The sequence below is a fragment of the Schistocerca americana genome, chromosome 1 (assembly GCF_021461395.2).
Source record: "Schistocerca americana isolate TAMUIC-IGC-003095 chromosome 1, iqSchAmer2.1, whole genome shotgun sequence".
In the NCBI taxonomy this organism is placed as follows: Eukaryota; Metazoa; Arthropoda; class Insecta; order Orthoptera; family Acrididae; genus Schistocerca; species Schistocerca americana.
In genome coordinates, this window is record NC_060119.1 from 816,400,311 (window position 1) to 816,421,023 (window position 20,713).

Here is a 20,713-nt window from a genome sequence, read left to right on the forward strand (position 1 = left end):
CACTCAACCGTGTCGCTTGTCACTGCTAACAGACAAACAACACTGCGTGAAACAACCGTAGAAATCAAAGTGGGAAGTTCGACGACGTACCCGTTAGTACAGCACGGCGAAATTTTGCGTTAAAGGGGTTTTGGCAGCAAAGTTGGATTCTAGACGACTGGAAAACTGTGGCATGGTCAGATGAGTTCCGATTTTGCTTGGTAAGAGCTGATTGTAAGGTTCGAGTGTGGCACAGATCTCACGAAGCCACGAACCCAAGTTATCGACAAGGCACTGTGAAAGCTGGTGGTGGCTCCATAACGCTGTTGGCTGTGTTTACATGGTATGGACTAGGTCCCCTGGTTCAAGTGAACCGATAATTACTGGAATCTGTTATATTTGGCTACTTTGGGACCATTTGCAGCCTTTCATGGACTCCATGTTCCCAAACAATCATCAATTTTAATAGGTGACAATGCGGCATATCACCGGACCACAATCGTTCACGACTGATTTGAGGAACATTCTGGACAATTCGAGCGAATGATTTGGTCAATCAGATCGTCCGAAATGAATCCCACCGAACGTTTGTGGGACATAATCGATGGGTCAGTTCGTGCACGATATCCTGCAACCATGACTTATTAAACTCCTAGTTCGGTAATTTTCACACCTGTCAGCAACTGCTTTCTTTGGAATTGCAATTATTACACTCTTATTGAAGTGTGAGGCTATGTCGCCTGTCATACGTCTTGTACACCAGATGGAAGCGTATTGTCATGGCTAGTTCTCCCACTTAGATCTTTCAGAGCCCTGTCAAATTCTTCTTGCAGTTTCATATCTTCCTACAAACCTCCACCAACGTCCTCTTTCATTTCTATAATATTGCCTTCAAGTTTATCTCCCTTGTATAGATCCTCTATGCACTCCTTCCGTCTTTCAGCTTACCCTTCGTTAATTAGGACTGGTTCTTGATATTCATAAAGCTGTTTCTCTTTTCCCCAAACGGCAATTTAGTTTCCCTGCAGGCGTTCGCAATACTTTTTCCTAAATCACTGCAGCTGAATATTTAGATGGTATCTTCAACGATCGACAGCCAATTACTTCCTTTATCCTTTTACAACGAACTTACTGCTCTGTATGTCATAACCTCGACGTTGTCAAGACTAAACTCCAGCCGCCCTTTCTGCATTGTCTTTTAAATTTGAATGTTCTCTTCTTGGAATGTAAAACTGCAGCTTTGCCAGAAAAATGGAATTTGTATATATAATGCAACAAACTTATAATAAATTTTCTGACGCGTTGCAGGTTGGAACGGCTTGTTCCTGATTTTTTTCCGCCGCTTCAGTGAGCAGCGGACATGGCTTGCGCTGCCATCTGCCGAGTGGTGGCGGTACTGGTCCTTACTGATGCTGTTCTGGCCACCGCTGCGAATAACGCTACTCGTGTCAAGAGGCAAGGTAAAGTAACTTACTTGGTTCACTATTTTCGCCTAATAGAGGGGAAATTGTTGCAAATTCTACCATATCATAGTTTCATTAGCGCGATTAATTTCCTGTAAATTACAAAAATTTTAACCAATGTACAAAAAAATAAAGGTAGGATATTAATTATCACAAATAAAGCACGCCAGGAACAATTAAATACTGGGGTCAATGGAAAACAGCGAGGCTTGTGCTAGTGAGCCTGCACTGCTCCAAAGAAATCACAAACAACGAACATTTCAAAGAAAATTCTGCTATAGCTACATATTTGAATGACCCTATATATAATCTCAGGTATATTCACTGCTGTCATTTCACTTGTGAAACATATTTCTTTGTTCGTAATTTCACTTACTGATAAATTTACACTTGTCGCTTATAGCAATATTGGGTCCCCAATGAGTAGATATGACTGTCTCATATCCCAAGTATTTTGGGAATGTTTACTCAAGAATTAACGTAAAATTGAATAACTCATCATTACGTGACCCACTACAGAGGCTATGCTCTCTATCATGGATAAAGCAAAATATAACTGCATTCATTATCTGAACCACACTTCTACACTACTGGCCATTAAAATTGCTACACCACGAAGATGACGTGCTACAGACGCCAAATTTAAGCGACAGGAAGAAGATGCTGTGATATGCAAATGATTAGCTTTTCAGAGCATTCACACAAGGTTGGCGCCGGTGGCGACACCTACAACGTGCTGACATGAGGAAAGTTTCCAACCGATTTCTCATACACAAACTTGAGTGGCGTTGCCTGGTGAAACGTTGTTGTGATGCCTCGTGTAAGGAGTAGAAATGCCTACCATCACGTTTCCGACTTTGATAAAGGTCGGATTGTAACCTATCGCGATTGCGGTTTATCGTATCGCGATATTGCTGCCCGCGTCGGTCGAGATCCAATGACTGTTAGCAGAATATGGAATCGGTGGGTTCAGGAGGGTAATACGGAACGTCGTGCTGGTTCCCAACGGCCTCGTATCACTAGCAGTCGAGATGACAGGCATCTTATCCGCATGGCTGTAACGGATCGTGCAGCCACGTCTCGATCCCTGAGTCAACAGATTTGCAAGACAACAACCATCTGCACGAACAGTTCGACGACGTTTGCAGCAGCATGGACTATCAGCTAGGAGACCATGGCTGCGGTTACCCTTGACGCTGCATCACAGACAGGAGTGCCTGCGATGGTGTACTCAACGACGAACTTGGGCGCACGAATGGCAAAACGTCATTTTTTCTGATGAATCCAGGTTCTGTTTACAGCATCATGATGGTCGCATCCGTGTTTGGCGACATCGCGGTGAACGCACATTGGAAGCGTGTATTCGTCATCGCATATCACCCGGTGTGATGCTATGGGGTGCCATTGGTTACACGTTTCGGTTACCTCTTGTTCGCGTTGACGGCACTTTGAACAGTGGACGTTACATTTCAGATGTGTTACGACCCGTGGCTCTACCCTTCATTCGATCCCTGCGAAACCCTACATTTCAGCAGGATAATGCACGCCTGCATGTTGCAGGTCCTGTATGGGCCTTTCTGGATACAGAAAATGTTCGATTGCTGCCCTGGCCAGCACATTCTTCAGATCTCTCACCAACTGAAAACGTCTGGTCAATGGTGGCCGAGCAACTGGCTCGTCACAATACGCCAGTCACTACTCTTGATGAACTGTGGTATCGTGTTGAAGATGCATGGGCAGCTGTACCTGTACACGCCATCCAAGCTCTGTTTGACTCAATGCCCAGGCGTATCAAGGCCGTTATTACGGGCAGAGGTGGTTGTTCTAGGTACTGATTTCTCAGGATCTATGCACCTAAATGCGTGAAAATGTAATCACATGTCAGTTCTAGTGTAATATATTTGTCCAATGAATACCCGTTTATCATCTTCATTTTCTTCTTGGTGTAGCTATTTTAATGGCCAGTAGTGTATTAACTGAAAAGTCGGATAGTTCCTACAGTCTCAGAAATACTGTCAAATGGCCCGTCCCAGGATGTAAACGATAACTGTTGATACTGAATAGCTGACAAATTAACATAGTCCTGGCAGAATAAACGATCCACCGATGAGAAAGAATGATACGTCGTGTGTGGCTGAACCCTGCCGATCTAATAGTGGGTGCTACGGGGCGCGCAGTTTTCGTAGAGACACTGCAGGATGCACAAGTTTTGGAATGAACGTCATCAGAATGCCTCATACACAATAAACAGAGAAAGAACACGCGCTAATACTACTGTAGGCTCTGTTCAGTGTTTGAGAATATATGGCGCTTACAAATCCAAGCCATGTTTTAACACATAAAAAACAAACTGAGAATGGAGAGTGACAAATCGTTATTAAATGCATGTTATGAGGGAGTCACTTTGATTATAACTGGTTTAGAAAATCTGAGATTGGTGGCACTTGAAATTTGTAGCAACAATGAGAACGCTGACACTAATATTCCGTTAATATATGTACACTTTGAAGCGAAATTATTTTTCTGCAGCTTGCTTAAGGAGAGCTACCTAACTACCGTAATGTTCGGAGTCACGTAACTGTACAGTACAAGAAGAAAATGAGTCATCCCGAGGAGGCAACTTGAAATGAGTGACAATGGGTACGCAACATGCTCAGTACTTATAACTGTAGCCGTAACTATCGTCTCGAAGTGAGGACGTGAGCCTTAGGTTTACAATAATATGCCGGATTTAATTATTTTTCCTCGACGAAAGTGGCTACAATACCCGTCAACAAACTCAAGCCCTTAATGAATGTATAGGGTGTGTCAAAATACTCTTACGAACTTTGGGGGGGGGGGGGGGGGGGGGCGGGTTCCTTACACCAAAACAAGAAAAGAGTTCATAATAAACACATGCCGGAAAATACTTCACGTTCCAGTTATTAATGAAAGTATACAGTTTAGCTGATTGGAGCTCCTAAACACACAAATTCATAGTAAATGCTCGAAATGCCCTCCTCTTGATTCTAAAACCGGCCGGGGTGGCCGAGCGGTTCTAGGCGCTACAGTTTGGAACCGCGCGACCGCTACGGTCGCAGGTTCGAATCCTGCCTCGGGCATGGATGTGTGTGATGGCCTTAGGTTAGTTAGGTTTAGGTAGTTCTAAGTTCTAGGGGACTGATGACCTCAGAAGTTAAGTCCCATAGTGCTCAGAGCCCATTTGACCCATTTTTTTGAGTCTAAACATGCATACACTCTTCGAATCATGAGCTATCACACCATTTCTAATACTCTCTGAGGGTTTCGAATGGCTTCGCACATTTCCATGACACGTCGATTTCTGTACCCGGGTGAATGCTGTATAGACTATTTGTTTAAGGTGCTCCCGGAGATAATGATTCAAAAGATTGAGATCGGGGGAACGTGCTCCTCCTCTGCCTATCTGTCCGTCATAGTAGATACCAGCCAGTGCATCTCGAACGCTGAGACTGACACGTGCTGAGATCCATCGTGCACAAACCCCCAAGTTTCTCATTATTTGTAGGGGTTCACCTTCTAGTAGGTTTTGGCGGATGTTCTGAATAAAGTGCCTGCAGACAGGAGCTGCAAGACGTGCTGGAAGAACGTTTGGCCCTGTCAAAGTGTCACCTACAACTCCAGGCCACACATTAGTCTTAAACTGACAAAGCCTGTATTGTAGCATGAGAATTGCGATCGGCCCATACGTGTTGATTGCGGAAATTTATTCCAACTCTTCCAAACGTTGCCTCGTCTGTGAACAGAACTGAAGAAACAAATAACGGATTGGCAGTTTGTGTAGCAAACCGTCAGCAAAAGATCTCTCGTGGTTGGTGATCGGCAGGAGTAAGGCCCTGCACACGCTCAAGATGATATGGATGCATTTCTAGGGAACTCTCCTCTACGCTGAACTTGCCTTACGCTGATACCTGACTCTTCTTCGAGAGTCCGTAGAACGCGCTCTTCTTGGTCAGTTGTACGAACGACATGTGGACTTACTCTATCGACAGTCTGTGATGCCACGGCTCTTGCCTCGGCGTACATACCACCAAATGGTTCAAATGGCTCTGAGTACTATGGCACTTAACATCGGAGGTCATCAATCCCCTAGAACTTAGAACTACTTAAACCTAACTAACCTAACGACATCACACATATCCATGCCGAGGCAGGATTCGAAACTGCGACCGTAACACCAGCGCGGTTCCCGACTGAAGCGTCTAGAACCGCTCGGTCACAAAGTCCGGCTAAATGCCATTGTGGCCGAGCGGTTCTAGGCGCTACAGTCTGGAACCGCGCGACCGCTACGGTCGCAGGTTCAAATCCTGCCTCGGGCATGGATGTGTGTGATGTCCTTAGGTTAGTTATGTTTAAGTAGCTCTAAGTTCTAGGGGACTGATGTTAAGTCCCATAGTGCTCAGAGCCATTTGAACAATTTGGTAGTATGTATTGTCGCATTGGATGACTCTGCTGTCTTCGATGTGGTAATGCCGTCAGATACAGCTATACAGCCTCATGTTCGTGACTATTCGCACGGCCCGTAAATAAAAACCATGTCTGCCTGCTCACGAAATGAATATTCTGCCATATTTGAACGGAGCACTTTCACTTAACGCACTACCTGTAGCACATGTAAACAATGCACACGTTGAAGACAGACGAGTTTCGCTGGCAACACAACGCCATCTAGGATACAATGAGTCAAACCGTGCATAGAAAAGTGAAGTTGTTGAGTTAACTGGATGTTTGTAGAACATCAACTTCCGTTAATAACTCGAAAACGAAGGATTTTCGAACATATGTTTATATGAATTTTTCTTCATCTTTTAGTGTAAGGAACCTGTTCCCAAAGTATGTAAAAGTATTTCTGAAATTCCCTGTATAGTTAGAGTTCATCCTTCACTGAACATAGCCCATTATTTAATACTTCTTGGATACTGTGTCACTCAGAAAAATACTTGGCAATGAAACCACCACTGAATGCATCAAAACATAATACAGTAAGAGACTAACTAACTCGAACATGCACTTTGTATGGTTACATGCAATACAACTTTTTCGCCGATAGAGGGCAAGGGGAGGGGTCATGTGACAAGCAAACCTATTAGCTAATTTTTTGTGGTGGAGGGCAAGCAAATCTGTTCACTGGGTTTATCTAATGTGCGTTTGACATAAATCTTTTAGCAAAAACCGTTACGCAGTATATTAGTAGTGTGAGAAGGTGTCAGGTAGTCAGAACTACGTTATTCTATAAAGAGAAATAATTCAATAATATTAAAAGTCGTAAATACAGGTCCAATTTTACAGGTTTCATGCAAACAAGGTGGAAAGATATTAGTTCGTTCTGCATATTAGATTACTTTTCTCTGTTAGCACTTAGGAACAGTGGTTCATATTACTGTTGACAGCAATAATAATCGGCCATTGATAAAGCTCTTATTGTTATTATTTGAAGGATTTCCTGCATACACTTGCTCGGCTCAATCACCTACAATTGAAAAAAAAAAGGTTCAAATGGCTCTGAGCACTATGGGACTTAACATCTAAGGTCATCAGTCCACTAGAACTCAGAAGTACTTAAACCCATCTAACCTAAGGACATCACACAAATCCACGCCCGAGGCAGGATTCGAACCTGCGCCGTAGCGGTCGCGCGGTTCCAGACTGAAGGGCCTAGAACCGCTCGGCCACACTGGCCGGCTACAATTGAAACAATGAGCGCTTAGAAACTCCCTTTTCTAGTGAGGGTCCGTGCACTGGCATCCGGCGGACTGTACGATACCTGTAAAAGCTCTTTTGCTTGGAGTTTCTCAGGGACGATGAAACGTACACAAATTAGTGTACTGCTCCTGGCACCCACGTCCGTCGTTGAAACTGCAAAAATTCCATAAAATGGAAATTTTTGTACAAATACCTGCACAGGGTCCTGTGTGACCCGTAATTTACAGTATCTTGTTTTATATTGGTGGCAGCTATCAAGTATCGCGGCGCTTTAGCAACGTCTTTAGTTTCGGTACATCGTCCTTTCTCTGTCGGGAAGTGTCACGCGGTTTTCACTGATCTTTTCATGACCTATCAGTGCGTTTCCTGTTCGATCCAGGAGCCCAAGTGAACTGATAATTACTAACAAAGAGGTTCTTGGATTCTCCTGATCGGTCATCAGATGTCGAATGGGTCGGCCGATCGCACGTACGTTGTTTTAGCTTTGCTGAGTAATTGAGACAGGCCTTTCTTGGTGTATTTTGAACTTTTCTCTAACTTTTTCCCGTTACTAAAACCTTTTTTAAGAAAATATGTTTCTTTCCGAAATATAACAGTGTCTCTTCTTTCTTTGAGATGTATCCCCAGCAAGGCACAAACTATTCCGATTTACAAGATTTTTCATTCCTTCCTGGAAACTTATGACTAGGTGGGCCAGAGTAGTTGGATTTACAGACGTTTAACTCTGCCTGACTTGTAAATATTGTATTAGCTTCAAGGAGGCAGCAGTTTGATTCAGTTAAAAGCAAAAATATCTGTCAACTAAAATACAGACGTACAGCATAATTTTTATCGCTGCATCTGACTGTAGATCAGACTGTGAAGGGGGGGGGGGGGGGGGGGGGGGGGGAGAGCGAGCGAAGGGGAGGGCGGGTGGTTCGCTTCAGTTGGAGGGGGATAACATTTTTGTCATTCCAATATATCTTCTTCCCCCAACACTGCAAACTGTCTCCGTCACCGAAACTCATTCCATCCAGATAAAACGACGCTTCTAAATCAAGTAGGAACTGAACAATCAAAACACGTTTCTAAAACGGTAGAGCTTTTACGCGGGAGTGAATGTAGACTGTGCAAGAGGGAATCCAGCAGCTGAAAACGCTTTTCCAGAATCAGTATTTAAGTGTTCACATGGCCACCCAAAAGCGGTATTGGGAAATCGGTCAACGGAAACCGGATGTCCCATATAAACATAGCGACCGGTAACCAACGAGTACACACATACGAAGAAAATTCCATCCAAAAATGAGGACTGGAAACGAGTAAAAAATGTTTTACTTTTACGCTTTGGTTAGTTATCGATTGAATATTGGTTGTTTTCTATATGTGCAATGATACATTTCAGCTTAGAACTCCGTTATACACTTCAAAAATTTTTGTCGCCGGGAAAATAAGTAATTTTTGGATGGTGATATAAGGAACGCATGTGGTTTACGTCATATTGCAAACCTTTCACTCTACATGTGGAACTGTGGATAAAGTAACACAATATAACCGTGTACCGGGTTGGAAATTCGAGCTTTGTGCTTAACTGCATGTGTTGGCTAAATTTCTTAACTTTGCACTTACCTCTACGGAACAGTAAAATTAAAAGTCGTAACGAATGGCAGCGTAAGCTTTCTTACAAACAGTGTATCATCTCTGCTGAGTTAACTCATAATAAAATACTGTATGTAGTAAAAATCAACAATCCTTAACTATGAGTAGCTATATCCAACAGAACATCACATACTCGTCCTTTCATTGTATCATACCCTTATATAAGGTATGAAACGGAATGTACCCAAAATTTTGTGAATTTAGACTCTTTTTATTTAGTTACAGCTCAGTCTTAGACCTCAGACTAGTCGAAAATCCGCACAGCCACTAGAAAACGTGAACAATACTTTGAAGAAACAAATGCAAAGCGATGATTCTGCGTTAAGTCAAGTTTAACCACTTGGAGATAAATTAAACCATGAACAATCTGGAGGGCAATTTAAAAAAAATCAAGCCTATGTTAATAACTGTTAGGAATTTTGCTATACTGTATAATTCCCAGTCGCCGTTCGGCAGTCCAGGTTTAGGTTCCCCGCAGTTCCCTAGATCGCTTATAGCAAATACCGAGATAAATCCTTTAAAAAAGACACAATTGATTACTTTTCCCGCTCAGAGCTTGTTCTTCTTTTCATACCTCTCGTGCCTTTCACGATAATACGAAATACAATTGAAACCATTTCTCCAGCCTTAATAAATCTGTTTTATACATAGCGCGCTGTTAGTAAATGCATACTGTAGTTTTTAGAATTCAGTAATGTAATATTCTTGAGGTTTCATCTTTCTCAGTCCACCTTTAGTACGCAACTATCAAAACGCTTGTTTCGGAGTTACTCCTTTAAAAGAGGTGAAATTTAACTACACGAATGGAGATGCATTTTTAAGGTCTAAGGCCGGTATTACACAATCATAATACTTTGACAAAGAAATATGATCAATATTCATCAAATTTATTTGACAAAGATCTTCGACGTAGCGTTAAGAAAGGGTATTACACTGTCGTCATTTTTTTGGTCAAATTTCATGATGGCGGACAACTTGTCATTATGCGATACAACTGCTAGTACCACAATTGCAGTGTGTGTGTAAGAAAAGCGGCGGAAAAAAAGGAAACATATTTGGATGAAGCCATTGGTATTACGTCGAGATAGTAAAAGTGTTCAGCAAAATTCCTGGAACGTGTGAAGCGATTAATAAAGCACTGAAGGCGGAATATGTGAAGGTAAATAAATGCTTAGTGCACCGTATAGGCGATAAGAATTATTTTTATTTTTGAATAATTTAGTTAATGGAATTAGTGTTCCAACAACTACAAAATTAATTAAAAGTACGAACAGGTGATGTGCTTTTTAACTAGTGGCCTCCAGAATTCAAAAATAGACAAAGTGCAAAATTAAATCTAAGAAAGAATTTTTTTTGTTTTAGAGTCTGACCACATCCTGTAATCCAGCTTGCTTAAAAGCTGTCTCGGTGTTTCTAGAGGTAGAAATGGATGGCTATGGATATGAAGTCGCCTGCAGTATATTCTATTTGCCCATCAACACACAATTAATAGCATGCACTGTGCCCCTTGCTCACCCCCCCCCCCCCCCCCCCCCATCGTAGTCGAAGCAAGTTTACTAAAAGAAAGAGAGTTGAAGGAATACACCAACTTTGAAGCCATGTTTACAAATACACTACAAGACGTCAAATAGCTATAGCGACACCAGCGCTCCAAGCATTTGCATTTCACATTGCAGTGAACAGACGACGAACGACTTTTATGATCAAATCTATGGCGAGGCCCCAGATTTCATCACATTTACTGGACAACAGGCAAGACAAAGTTCTCTGTTACACCATCAAATTTCTTTGACATAAATATTTGACACATCAACTTTCACAAAGAAATATAATAGTGTAATACCGGCCTAACGAATGAAAACTCCACAACGCGGAAACGCAAGACTTGTTTTAATGCCAGCAGTATTAAGTGTGTGTGAATGCTGAAGTTCTTCATTCTCAAACATCAGTGTATATTATTAAATTTTAGTTTAACTTACGGGAATAGAAGTCGTCCTTTCGTTCAGTGTTATTTATGAAGACTTGACGGTGGCATTTATCTCCTTAGTGGTATAGTTCTCGATCACAAAATTAAACTTCCCACGCTCATTCTGAACTGTTAGAATAGAGCCAAAGGCGGTACTAATCGTCATCGTATTACCAAAGATATATATACGCACTTTTCTTTCTAGACGTTTTCCATTGCGTTTTGCTATCATAGAGTACGAAGATATATAGAGTGATGATTCAGATTCTCAGAATAAAATTTCTGTCGACTACATACATTGGCTTCGAAAGTCACGTGGCTGTAATGCAGCTTGAGCGTTGCCTCTTAAACGCTCTGCACGTTTTGAATGTCATTACGTTGCTAGTAAAGACAAACGTTGTCCGAAAGTACGGTATATTTTGAACGTGCGTTTCATAGGCACATTAACATTTTGCATTCGATATGAGGAATGAACCTGATTTAAAGTTTTTAAGTCATAAATGCAGTGTAATTTTGCTTCTTTCTGACAAGTTTTACAGCTAGTATTTGACTGTTTTTTTGTTACAGAAAAAGATGGGATAGTCATTGCTATTTTTAGGTTTTGCTCTGCATTGGTCGTACTACCGAGTCCCTGTTTTTATCAGTTCTGCTTGGGTAGCAATGTGAAATTGAATGTCCAGAAAAAGCATGGAGTTTGGATCTACAGTATGCAGCAAATCAACGATTTATCACACAGTGAAATATCTTTGGGGATGAAATTTTTCGGTTTCACTGTGTGATGCCACATGTTTAATCTTCCTTAATTTTTAGCGCATTGATTTTTTAATCGCACATACTCCATGACATTGGTACTAGTACTACATTTTCGTATTGTGATCACTTTACAGCAAACACAATGGTTCAGAGTTCTATATAATCTGGAGGTTATGACTCAGACTGTCGTATGCAAACCTTATCTTCAGGTGAAAATTTCTCGAACTGTGTAAACATTCAACAGATTGATTAGTGGCATACTACAGTATTAATCTACAGTTGACTCATAAAATTATTATCATACAGTCACATAAGGTAGCCTTACGATATTAACTCTTCATTGCACTGTGTCTCAGTATTATCAACAAATAATTCGGCTCGTTCTGGTATGATAACTGAAATTAGACCTTTTTGGTACTTACCTATGAACGTCAACTTTTCCTCCATTGACATATTTCGATTTGGATCCATGTTAGCAATTATTCATCATTGCTTTTACTAACAAGTAAGTGTGTAAAACAGGGGAAATGAGTGTAATACTAAAGTCTCAGTCTTAACTAAAAATGCTAAAGAACAGTCTTACACACAAGCCACATGATAGTTTCGGCTTGATGTTGGCCACCTACGCATTACGCTATGCTCACGCCATGGATATGCATGTCCTATATTTGTTAATAGATATATTACTATCTGCCTCAAAATTCTGAAAGCTGTTCATAATTAAACTGGTCATTAATGCATACAGAAATAGATAATAAGATTTTAGTAGTTTTTAACATCTTTCAATGAAAAAGACGGATACCGCAGCAACGTCACTGTGAGAGAAATGTGTAAATGGAATCAGAGAAGTTCATTTATCGTAGTATATTTAAGAACTCTTAGTGATCTTCCAGTACTGATTTCACTACCGTTGAGTCGAATTTTACGTTCGTATTTACACAGCTATCTTAGTTTTGCTTGTATTTGTAACTGTTTTTACAGCAGTAGCACTCAGTATTTTGCTCTGTCTTTCGGAGCAAACATTAAAGGACAGTCCTTAAGCAATATGATGAGGTACAGTCACTATTAGTTGTTGTTGTTGTTGTGGTCTTCAGTCCTGAGACTGGTTTGATGCAGCTCTCCATGCTACTCTATCCTGTGCAAGCTTTTTCATCTCCCAGTACCTACTGCAACCTACATCCTTCTGAATCTGCTTAGTGTATTCATCTCTTGATCTCCCTCTACGATTTTTACCCCCCACGCTGCCCTCCAATACTAAATTGGTGATCCCTTGATGCCTCAGAACATGTCCTACCAACCGATCCCTTCTTCTGGTCAAGTTGTGCCACAAACTTCTCTTCTCCCCAATCCTATTCAATACTTCCTCATTAGTTATGTGATCTACCCATCTAATCTTCAGCATTCTTCTGTAGCACCACATTTCAAAAGCTTCTATTCTCTTCTTGTCCAAATTATTTATCGTCCATGTTTCACTTCCATACATGGCTACACTCCATACGAATACTTTCAGAAATGACTTCCTGACACTTAAATCTATACTCGATGTTAACAAATTTCTCTTCTTCAGAAACGCTTTCCTTGCCATTGCCAGTCTACATTTTATATCCTCTCTACTTCGACCATCATCAGTTATTTTGCTCCCCAAATAGCAAAACTCCTTTACTACTTTAAGTGCCTCATTTCCTAATCTAATTCCCTCAGCATCACCCGACTTAATTAGACTACATTCCATTATCCTTGTTTTGCTTTTGTTGATGTTCATCTTATATCCTCCTTTCAAGACACTGTCCATTCCATTCAACTGCTCTTCCAAGTCCTTTGCTGTCTCTGACAGAATTACAATGTCATCGGCGAACCTCAAAGTTTTTATTTCTTCTCCATGAATTTTAATACCTACTCCGAATTTTTCTTTTGTTTCCTTTACTGCTTGCTCAATATACAGATTGAACAACATCGGGGAGAGGCTACAACCCTGTCTTACTCCCTTCCCAACCACTGCTTCCCTTTCATGTCCCTCGACTCTTATAACTGCCATCTGGTTTCTGTACAAATTGTAAATGGCCTTTCGCTCCCTGTATTTTACCCCCGCCACCTTTAGAATTTGAAAGAGATTATTCCAGTCAACATTGTCAAAAGCTTTCTCTAAGTCTACAAATGCTAGAAACGTAGGTTTGCCTTTCCTTAATCTTTCTTCTAAGATAAGTCGTAAGGTCAGTATTGCCTCACGTGTTCCAGTGTTTCTACGGAATCCAAACTGATCTTCCCCGAGGTTGGCTTCTACTAGTTTTTCCATTCGTCTGTAAAGAATTCGTGTTAGTATTTTGCAGCTGTGACTTATTAAACTGATAGTTCGGTAATTTTCACATCTGTCAACACCTGCTTTCTTTGGGATTGGAATTATTATATTCTTCTTGAAGTCTGAGGGTATTTCGCCTGTTTCATACATCTTGCTCACCAGATGGTAGAGTTTTGTCAGGACTAGCTCTCCCACGGCCGTCAGTAGTTCCAATGGAATGTTGTCTACTCCGGGGGCCTTGTTTCGACTCAGGTCTTTCAGTGCTCTGTCAAACTCTTCACGCAGTATCATATCTCCCATTTCATCTTCATCTACATCCTCTTCCATTTCCATAATATTGTCCTCAAGTACATGGCCCTTGTATAGACCCTCTATATACTCCTTCCACCTTTCTGCTTTCCCTTCTTTGCTTGGAACTGGGTTTCCATCTGAGCTCTTGATATTCATACAAGTGGCTTTCTTTTCTCCAAAGGTCTCTCTAATTTTCCTGTAGGCAGTATCTATCTTATTCCTAGTGAGATAAGCCTCTACATCCTTACATTTGTCCTCTAGCCATCCCTGCTTAGCCATTTTGCACTTCCTGTCGATCTCATTTTTGAGACGTTTGTATTCCTTTTTGCCTGTTTCACTTACTGCATTTTTATATTTTCTCCTTTCATCAATTAAATTCAATATTTCTTCTGTTACCCAAGGATTTCTACTAGCCCTCGTCTTTTTACCTACTTGATCCTCTGCTGCCTTCACTACTTCATCCCTCAAAGCTACCCATTCTTCTTCTACTGTATTACTTTCCCCCATTCCTGTCAATTGCTCCCTTATGCTCTCCCTGAATCTCTGTACAACCTCTGGCTCTTTCAGTTTATCCAGGTCCCATCTCCTTAAATTCCCACGTTTTTGCAGTTTCTTCAGTTTTAATCTACAGGTCATAACCAATGGATTGTGGTCAGAGTCCACATCTGCCCCTGGAAATGTCTTACAATTTAAAACTTGGTTCCTAAATCTCTGTCTTACCGTTATGTAATCTATCTGATACCTTTTAGTATCTCCAGGGTTCTTCCATGTATACAACCTTCTTTCATGATTCTTAAACCAAGTGTTAGCTATGATTATGTTGTGCTCTGTGCAAAATTCTACCAGGCGGCTTCCTCTTTCATTTCTTAGCCCCAATCCATATTCACCTACTATGTTTCCTTCTCTCCCTTTTCCTACACTCGAATTCCAGTCACCCATGACTATTAAATTTTCGTCTCCCTTCACAATCTGAATAATTTCTTTTATTTCATCATACAGTTCTTCAATTTCTTCGTCATCTGCAGAGCTAGTTGGCATATAAACTTGTACTACTGTAGTAGGTGTGGGCTTCGTATCTATCTTGGCCACAATAATGCGTTCACTATGCTGTTTGTAGTAGCTTACCCGCATTCCTATTTTCCTATTCATTATTAAACCTACTCCTGCATTACCCCTATTTGATTTTGTGTTTATAACCCTGTAGTCACCTGACCAGAAGTCTTGTTCCTCCTGCCACCGGACTTCACTAATTCCCACTATATCTAACTTCGACCTATCCATTTCCCTTTTTAAATTTTCTAACCTACCTGCCCGATTAAGGGATCTGACATTCCACGCTCCGATTCGTAGAACGCCAGTTTTCTTTCTCCTGATAACGACATCCTCTTGAGTAGTCCCCGCCCGGAGATCCGAATGGGAGACTATTTTACCTCTGGAATATTTTACCCAAGAGGACGCCATCATCATTTAATCATACAGTAAAGCTGCTTGTCCTCGGGAAAAATTACGGCTGTTGTTTCCCCTTGCTTTCAGCCGTTCGCAGTACCAGCACAGCAAGGCCGTTTTGGTTATTGTTACAAGGCCAGATCAGTCAATCATCCAGGCTGTTGCCCTTGCAACTACTGAAAAGGCTGCTGCCCCTCTTCAGGAGTCACACGTTTGTCTGGCCTCTCAACAGATACCCCTCCATATTGGTTGCACCTACGGTACGGCTATCTGTATCGCTGAGGCACGCAAGCCTCCCCACCAACGGCAAGGTCCATGGTTCATGGGGGGCCACTATTAGTATAATGAAGTATTTCTGTTAACAGAAATATCACAATTAAAAGTGAAATACAGTTGAGAAAATGTTTCACACGTTCATAAAATGTTAATATTAGAAGGACGGAGAATTAAACTGTAACAGCCTATCGATGACGAGATCATTAGAAACGGAGCACAAGCACGGAATGGACATAGAGTGGGAAAGAAGCTAGCCGAAAACTTTTCAAACAATACATTCTGTCTTTCGCCTTAATCGATTTAGCGAAACCAAGGGAAACCAAAACTGGACGCCACCTCCCGAAAAGAATTACAATGTCTCAGCCACTGCCCTATCTCTTTGGATAAAACTGAATATTAGATATGTTCTTTTGTTTGATGTTGCGTTATTGTGATTTTAATCGTGTGTCTGTTGATAAATATTTTCCAGAGGAAACTTTCTGTTTGAACGAACAATCACAAAAAGCATTATTTGCTATCGACTGGCTATATTTATAGTTTATATCTCAGTTGCACCGGTAACACGTCTTTCCAAAATACTCGCACGCTCAATCTCACTTACTGTCGAATGCAGATCACATCTGTGAAGTTCCATGTGTATCGTGGTCAACGCAATATTATTGAGCAATTTTATCATGATCTCGGTTATGCCATTCACTTCCATCCCTCTCTATACTTTTTATAGTCATATTGTACTTTTCATTTTTCTTCGTAGTGTAACAGTGTCTTTCACTGAAACTGTTGAAGAGTGTACTGAACCCACACACATAAAAGTGGACAATAATATGCGTACAATTTTGACTAATGGTCACACTGCTACGTTTTTAGTGTGTTCGAAACATCATTTACTGGGGGAAAAACTTGATCTTGAGCTGAATTCAATGGAAAGGAGAAAGCAGCTGGAGTCTGCGATATATGGGTGGAACAGATCAAACTCCACGACCCTACTGCCAAACAATAGATTTTGCAAATACTGTCTAAAAAAATGCAAGATCCAGAAGATCGTAGTACTGTTGAAACACAGGAAAGGCACATGCCAACCAAAGAACTAGTACCCTACAGCGTTCCTATACCATCTGCATAAACAGCATGAACAAATAATTTTAAATCATATGGCACATACCGTAGACCAACGGCTCATTTCACAACAGACTCGATTCAGACCGGGATAATCGTGCACTAGTTAAATTCTGTTCCTTGCAGAACACACAGGGGAAGGGTTTGAAAGAAAAAAAAAAGAAATAAAACTTGTAGGTCTGGCGCATGTAAGTTCTGCTTGTCAACCATAGAGTGCTCATGAAAAAACTCTACAACGCATTTAAAGACCACCCGCTCACAAAACTGATTGAGGCTCTATTGCAAAAAAGGCAGTTTTATGTAACACTGGAGGGTAGAAGTACGACGGTGCCAACAAAAGAACGGTCTCTTCCAGGGAAACTGGAAAACTCGTTAAACATTGGAACATATAGACACACTAAATAGCTGGCTGTCGTGCTGGTCAATTCACTGACACACATGCATCATCACGGGAAAAGCTGCTAAAAGACTGCCACCAGGAACAATACTTTAAGGAAAGTAGCGAATAGCAGATGAACCAAACCGACTGCTTTAGCACTTTACTTTTCCATAGCGGAATATGCATGCTCCGTATGATCTACATCCACACATGTCAAAAAATCAGAACGAGCTTATGTGACATATGAAAACTATCAACAAAATGCATGAAACCCACATCATTTGGGAAGCTATATGAAGCTGACAGATTCTCAGATCCTGAACCCCAAAGAATTGCGCGAGAGCAAATAGAAAAATTTAAACATACTTTCGACGAGCGCCACTCTCCACACGGTGCTTTACGCGGGCCTGGGAGCCTTGAATCCCGCAGGAGATCCCTTACGAGGGAACCTCCCCATCGCACACCCTCAGATTTAGTTATAACTTGGCACAGTGGATAGGCCTTGATAAACCGAACACAGATCAATTGAGAAAACAGGAAGAAGTTGTGTGGAACTGTGAAAAAATAAGCAAAATATACAAACTGAGTAGTCCATGAGTCACATATGCAACATCACGGAGTTCGTATGTTCAGGAGCGCCGTGGTCTCGTGGTAGCGTGAGCAGCTGCAGATGTGGAGGGCAGAGGTCCTTGGTTCAAGTCTTCCCACAAGTGGAAATTTTACTTTCTTTATTTTTGCATAGTTATTATCTGTCCGTTCGTTCATTGACGTCTCTGTTCACTGTAATAAGTTTAGTGTCTGTGTTTTGCGACCGCATCGCAAAACCGTGCGGTTAGTAGACGAAAGGACGTGCCTCTCCAATGGGAACGGAAAACATTTGATCGCAAGGTCATAGGTCAACCGATTCCTCCACAGGAAAACACATCTGATATATTCTATACGACACTGGTGACGGCATGTGCGTCACATGACAGGAATATGTTGTCGACCGACCTAACTTGTACACTTGGCGAATGGGTAAAAAGACTCTTCTACCTTTCCCGTGATGTGATAATTACTCCCAAAAAAGTGATGAAAACATAAGAGTTTGTCACATAAACTGGAAACAAAAAAATAAAATTTTCACTCGATTGAAGATTCGAACCAAGGACTTTTCGTTCCGCAGCTGCTCACGTTGCCACGAGACCACGGAGCTCCTGCAGTCCCAGTGTCCTTGATGTTACCTATCTTCCCATGAACTACTCAGTTTGTATATTTTGCTTCTTTTTTCTCAGTTCCACACAACTTCTTCCTGTTTTCTCAATTGATCTGTGTTCAGTTTTTCTAGGCCTATCCACTGTGCCAACTTATAACTAAATCTGAGGGGGTGCGATGGGGAGGTTCCCTTGTTAGTACTGAGTTAAATGAGCTCCCAGAAAACTGCCTCACAAGAGATCTCCAGCAGCCGTTTATCAAGCTATATGATTTGTAGAACACTGAATCGCTTCGAAACGGTTGTAGTGGCAGTATAATTAGATGGAGCCTCAAAGACGAAGCAGACAACAAATGCGACTGTGATGAAGTTCAAGAAATGGAACATCTTCTACAATGCCCCACCTGTTTCACAAGGAGTAACTTGAACGTACTATGGCGTGATAAGAATAAAGTACTGAACGTCGCCCGGTATTGAACTGAAAAATTTTTCCGAGCACGAAAAGTAAAGTAATATCGTAGAGGTGATATTTTTATTTGCTTTGTATTTCTAAAGGCTGGTGTTCGTTTTCAGGTAATGTATTACGCCACAAATTATATTGATGCGGAAACTAACAATTCACATTCATATGCGTTAAAAGTTTTATTGATTGTTGATGCCTTCTAACAAATTATTATAATACACTTTTCCATGCCAACTATAACTAAAACCGATACCTAGGAACATTTGATAACGAACTGGCATGTTAACGAAGAGGCCTTTGAAATGAAGTTTTACAGAAGAACGATGAAGACTAGATGAGTAGATCTCATGAACGTATACGAGTACTTAATGCAATCGAGAAGGAAACTGCAAAGGCAGATTAGAGATTAACGTCCCGTCGACATTGAGGTCATTAGAGACGAAGCACAAGCTTAGATTGTTTAAAGGAGGCGGATGGAAATCAGCTGTGGCCTCCCGTGATCCCGTGGCATCAAGGAGTAGTCAAGTCCGCTAATCGAGGAAAGTGGGAACAGCAAACATTGTAGAAGGAGATCAAAGCTTCAGTACAGTAAGCAACTTCAAATAGGTGAACCTTGCAGTAGTCATGCTGAGATGAAGAGACTTAGCACAGGACTGAATAGCGTGGAGAGCTGCAGCAAACCACTTTCGTACTGAAGAACACAACTAGAGGGAAGTCTTTTCACATTGACTCACTACATGTTTTGTCTGCTGACTGCTTTGCCAGCCGCGCTTTCTACTTTCATTTCTTTTTGCACCAAGTTGCACTGTTTACGTTTTCTATCCGTTTCTCACGTAATTTAACACACAGTAAAGCTGGAACACTTTACTTAGACGGCTTCCTCACTCAGTTCTGCATCTTTGCGTCCTCAAATATGTACCTACCAAAATGACACCGCCAGACGAACTTCGTTCAAAAATAGTTCAAATGGCTCTGAGCACTATGGGACTTAATTTCTCAGGTCATCAGTCACCTAGAATTAGAACTAATTAAACCTAACTAACCTAAGTACATCACACACATCCATGCCCGAGGCAGGATTCGAACCTTCGACCGTAGCGGTCGCGCGGTTCCAGACTGTGGCGCCTAGAACCGCTCGGTCACCCCGGCCGGCGACGAACTTCGTGACATTATCTGTTAGTATGACTGTCTCTCTGGTGGGATCAAAGAAATTAAAAGCAAACAGAAATATTTTTGTGGTTCTTCGCATAAAATACAGAGTAATACATATAATTTGTTTTCTTATGCTCTATTAGCAGCCCTAGGTACTAGATTCGCCTTATTAAGCACAACTTTTTTTTGCAAGATAAATGTATGTGTAAGACTACAAGAACTACGGGAAGAAATATGGAAAGCTATATTACAATTTGAAGAAGGTCCCACAAAACTTATCTTCAAAGACTATGACTGAAATAAAACATGACTCACTGATGATGGCACAAATCTGCTGAAACATGACTGAGCAATAGCGAGATTAGTTGCAGTCTTAATCAGGTGTAGCCTGATTCCAATAATTATGAATAAACTTATATGGTCTATTTCAATTTTCATTTTTAATTGTCTTCAGTTCGCGCTATGAGTTGCCTACTTGTAAATTGCAGCAGGAAACTGATATTTAAACATGACTGATAGTATCTTGCGGGTTACATCTTAATATAGAATAATTGCGAGTTGCTGGACGCTTTAAGGTGAGATTAT

General features: G+C 41.2%; 1 protein-coding gene and 1 long non-coding RNA gene across 2 annotated transcripts in view; both read left to right on the top strand.

The window, feature by feature from the left end:
* The window catches only part of LOC124546078, a 173,840-nt gene extending 172,448 nt beyond the window's left edge, over window positions 1-1,392 (top strand). Inside the window, exon 3 of the long non-coding RNA XR_006967663.1 lies at window positions 1,288-1,392. This is a non-coding gene — a long non-coding RNA (uncharacterized LOC124546078). The remainder of the gene's footprint in view (window positions 1-1,287) is intronic.
* A 2,686-nt stretch (window positions 1,393-4,078) lies between these two features.
* Window positions 4,079-20,713, top strand: part of LOC124594382 (proclotting enzyme) — a 157,809-nt gene continuing 141,174 nt past the window's right edge. Inside the window, exon 1 of the mRNA XM_047132754.1 lies at window positions 4,079-4,082. Coding sequence (XP_046988710.1) covers window positions 4,079-4,082 — 4 coding nt within the window. The remainder of the gene's footprint in view (window positions 4,083-20,713) is intronic.